This window comes from Penaeus vannamei, chromosome 11 (assembly GCF_042767895.1).
Source record: "Penaeus vannamei isolate JL-2024 chromosome 11, ASM4276789v1, whole genome shotgun sequence".
Classification (NCBI taxonomy): domain Eukaryota; kingdom Metazoa; phylum Arthropoda; class Malacostraca; order Decapoda; family Penaeidae; genus Penaeus; species Penaeus vannamei.
The window spans coordinates 41,031,288-41,035,916 of record NC_091559.1 but is presented as its reverse complement, the minus strand read 5'-3'; the positions used below and the strand labels follow the sequence as shown (position 1 = coordinate 41,035,916).

General features: G+C 40.9%; 1 protein-coding gene across 1 annotated transcript in view; it reads right to left on the bottom strand.

Moving 5' to 3' along the window:
• Positions 1–1,557: 1,557 nt before the first annotated feature.
• The window catches only part of LOC113811583 (streptococcal hemagglutinin), a 7,730-nt gene continuing 4,658 nt past the window's right edge, over positions 1,558–4,629 (bottom strand). Inside the window, exon 3 of the mRNA XM_070127299.1 lies at positions 1,558–4,078. Coding sequence (XP_069983400.1) covers positions 2,096–4,078 — 1,983 coding nt within the window. The 3' untranslated portion in view covers positions 1,558–2,095. The remainder of the gene's footprint in view (positions 4,079–4,629) is intronic.

Here is a 4,629-nt window from a genome sequence, read left to right as displayed (position 1 = left end):
GAAGGGTGGCACCGTATGTGGAGCCGCCAGTCATGTACCTCAAGTGCTGCAGATGGGGACACAAGTCGTAGGCCTGTCAACAGGATGCTCGATGCAGGTTCTGTGGCAGGACACATGACTCAAGGGTCTGCTGGGCCAAGATTGAAAAGGGGGAAAGGGTTACGCCTTGCTGCAGGAGACCCGCCACAGTGCCGGGTCTCCTGCATGCAGGGTGAGACCACAAATCAAGATTGCTTCGGCGGTCCCCAAGGAAGGAGAAAATGGGAAAAGGCCGGTCGCCACGCGGCCAGAGGTGCCGAGGGAGGAGACAGCTGTTATCCCTAATGCCTGGGTGCAGGGCCCACCGCGGGTGGTGCCGTCGCCAATGGCTTGTGATGACGGGCAGGACAGACAGGTGCAGGAAGTGAAGGAAGTGCCGCGCAGTAGTGGTGCGGATATTTCTAAGGAAATATCCGAAATTACCAGGATGTTCCAGACGCTGATGCAGAGAATGGACGCTATCGAAAGGAAACTGGCTCAGGTTCCCAGCGAAGAAACGGAAAAACAGAAAGAGGGAGAGGAGGCAACGAAAGAAACCGACTAAAGACACAGAAACGAAACAAACATGTATTTCTGCAAAGGAGCAAGATTTAAAGTGAGATAATTATTAAAGGGAAAGAAAGAAAAAGTGTGGAGTACAACGATCACGAAAAAGCAAAACTCTTGGATCGATGGGAAATTGAACAAAACTTGGCAAAGCTTAATGATATGCTGGAAGAATGGAAAGGCAAGGTAAAGCATAGTGGAGCCTTATAACATTATTGTCTAGACTTCAGAGACCGGATTTCACAAAATATGTACGACAAAGAACAGTTGACGTGACCGGGGATGACCTGAGTGCCTGTCCGCAAATAACAGCTGCACACACGGGTCGCCTACGGTACCTCACAGCTCATCTGTGGGTGTTCCCACGAACTTTCTCTTTTATAGCCCATGTATCTCAATATTTTTGTTTTTGTATTTCATGTTATTATCTGGTAATACACCGAATTTTTTGTATGGGAACTGTGAGCCCACACAGGGACTTATCAAGATAAGAGTGAGGATAACCTACGTTACCACATCCTTTTGAGATGTAATCTTTTGTCTCAATAAACTTGTCAAAGTCAAAGTCTCTTTCTATGGCCTTGTCATTCTCTCTTTCTCTGTCTCTCCTTCCCTCTCTCTCTTTCTATATATCTATGTGTGTGTGTGTGTACATATATACATAAATAATTCCTATTATTTCTCTCATGCTCTTTCTTTCACTCACTCTCATCCACTCGCTCACTTAATCTTTCTCTTTCTTACTCTCTCACTTCCTCACTTTCTTTTCCTTTTCCTTCACTCTCCCTTTTTCCCTTTTTTACTCCATCTATAAGCCTCTCCATACTCTCCTCCCCTTTTTTCTCACAATCTCTTTTACTCCCTTCTTCCCGTCTAATCTCACTCACTCACTCTCTCTCGGATGTAAGAGCTCAAAGTCAGTTAATTCAAGTATGCAAATTAGTTTTCCTAGGATAAAAAAGCACTGTCAAAAATGGTTTGTTCCTTTATTGTCATATTAATTAATATAAAGTGGAGTTTACATTCACACGTTGCTTGAGAAGTTAAGCGTTGTCTCCAATATTACACTTTACTACATATTGTAATAATGGTTTTACGGTAATCATAATTCATACATCATCATTTGTAAATATACACATACATATAGTGTGTGTTTTATATATTTTAATTAAATAATAAAAAATGGATCTGGACTGTATGATGAAAAGAGACAAGAAAAAAAGGTTGACATCAAAAGTCCTTCCAAATAAAGCATACAACCTATTTTGAGTTCCGGTTTTAAAAGATATATTCCACTACCATATGAGATAAACAGAAAACAATAATATAGAAAAATAATTGTGGTTACCTCGACAGGATTTGGATTTAGCCAAAAATTTGTTGTAAGAATTTCATTGTTTCTTTTTAGGCACGAAAAGAGTCTTTGGTCTTGCACCGAGACCAAAAAGGGACGTGTTTCTGGACTGACACTGTAGATCAAGATCTTTTTCAGCGTCAAATTTAGGCGAAGTTACGGAATGAGATGTGTTGCTCTTCCATGACATTTTCCTTGTCTTCTCCAAATTGTCTTTCTCATCACATGCACACTAGGTTCTCGGCCAAGGAATCCTTTGGATGTGATCTCTTCATAGTATCCCTTTTCATTATTAAGCTTCTCGAATGTAGTCATAATGGCCATCTTTGGGTCTATAGGCGTAGGTCTGAAACGATTTCCACTTCCATCTTTTGGTTTCATGCTATGAGAGTAATTATCTATTGGATCTGCGGATGGAATAACTTTACTTGCTGCTGCAGTTTTGGAAGAGGAATCGCCAGGCGTTGAGGTTGACCTTGGGGCCGAGGTTTCCAAAGATGAACTGCTTGTGGATGCGGTGCTGGCTGAGGCTGAGTCTGAGGCATTTGTTAATCCAAAGTCTTCAGATGGAAGCTGAAGCGGCAGTTGTTCAAACTTATTCTTGGAGACTGAAGACTCTGGTATTGCAGAAACCTCGTCCGTCACAGAATTGGTTTGGAACGCGCTGTCTGTAGCCGACTTCGGTTCACCAATTCTAAATAGCGGCAGGGCACCAGATGGAGAGGAAGAACGTGATTCTGATGTGTCACCCTTAGAAAGGGACGGTTGTCCAAACGTATTCTTGGAGACTGAAGACTCAACTTTTGCTGCAATTACCTCGTACCTCACAGAAGGTGAATTAGACTCGTTGCTCTCCAGAGGTTTTGGATCCTGGCTACTGTCTTTCAGATCAGCTTTCGTTGGCAAAGATGCCAAGCCAGTCTTTGGTCTTGCACCGAGACCAAAAAGGGACGTGTTTCTGGACTGACACTGTAGATCAAGATTTTTTTCAGCGTCAAATTTAGGCGAAGTTACGGAATGTGATGTGTTGCTCTTACTTCCATGACATTTTCCTTGTCTTCTCCAAACTGTCTTTCTCATCACATGCACACTAGGTTCTCGGCCAAGGAATCCTTTGGATGTGATCTCTTCATAGTATCCCTTTTCACTGTTAAGCTTCCCAAATATAGTCATAATAGCCTTTTTTGGGTCCATAGGCGTAGGTTTGAAATGATTTCCACTTCCATCTTTTGGTTTCATGCTACGAGAGTAATTATCTATTGGATCTGCGGATGGAATAACTTTATTTGCTGCTGCAGTTTTGGAAGAGGAATCGCCAGGCGTTGAGGTTGACCTTGGGGCCGAGGTTTCCAAAGATGAACTGCTTGTGGATGCGGTGCTGGCTGAGGCTGAGGCTGAGGCATTTGTTAATCCAAATTCTTCAGATGGAACCTTCTGATGGTAATTTGCTTCATCTTTGATCTGGAGAGTAGAAATTCTGCAGACACTAAAAGAGTTTTCTTGTGTTGATTCTTTCACAGCTGAACTCGAACTATCGACTTCCGAGGATTCACTGGTGGATTTTGATGTGGTTAATGACTTCATCTCATTTACATCTACGTTGGCATTAGTGTCATTTGGCAGAGATCTGGAAGGTGAATTAGACTCGTTGTTTTCCAAAGGTTTTGGATCCTGGCTACTGTCTCTCAGATCAGTTTTCGGTGGCAAAGATGTCAAGCCAGAGGCGAACATAATCCCATTAGATAAACGCCCCGTTTCCTGTGTAGATCCATTACACTGACCATTAGATGCAGTAGACTTCTTTATTTGCAGCCAAGAAAAAGGTAGTTGTGCCAATATATTCGAGACTGAAGACTCGGGTTTTGCTGCAGTTCCCTCGTCCCTCACAGAATGGGCTAGGGACACGCTGTCTGCAGCTGACTTCGTTTCTCCAATTCTAACTGATGCCAGTGCACTAGCAGATGCAGAGGAAGAACCTGATCCCGATGTGTCATCGTTAGAAAAAGACACTTGTTCAACTGAGAATTGAAATACCTTCGGTGATTCTAAACGATCAATCACTGAGCATAATTTCTTTCTTATTCTATTCAGTGACCTACGAAAGTGATCAGAAGAGCCTTTCGATTCTGGCTGAATCTTCTGGAAGAAAAGAGGGAATGTCTAAGGAACTGTCCGTATATTACAATGTTGGGTATATATCCAAATACTAATAAATTTATTACAAAAATACATATATACATGCACATATATATATGTGTGTGTGAAATATATGTATGCATATAAACATATGCATACATAGCAATTTGAAAGGGAGGTCATTTAATTTTTAAAAACTGCAGTTAAACGAGCGAAACAAGGTAATGGTAAAACAAAAGTCATTTTTATCCTATCAAAATCTATAATGAAAATAGCAGCTTGTTTAAACTACTGCTATTTTTCATAATAGATTTTGATAGGTTAATAATTCCATTCTTTTACCATCACATTGTTTTGCTTTTTGAACTGTAATTCTTCAATTTTAAATGAGCCATTATCAAAAAGCAATTTTTACTCTGTTTTTATTCTTGCTATTTTTGTTTTTTGGTTCTCTTTTATCTACTTAGCACTAATGATGAAGTTAATAACTTAGAAACGTTTGAAGAAAATATCATATTCGTAGCTGCGTTGGTGTTGCTTTCCTGTTGAAATTA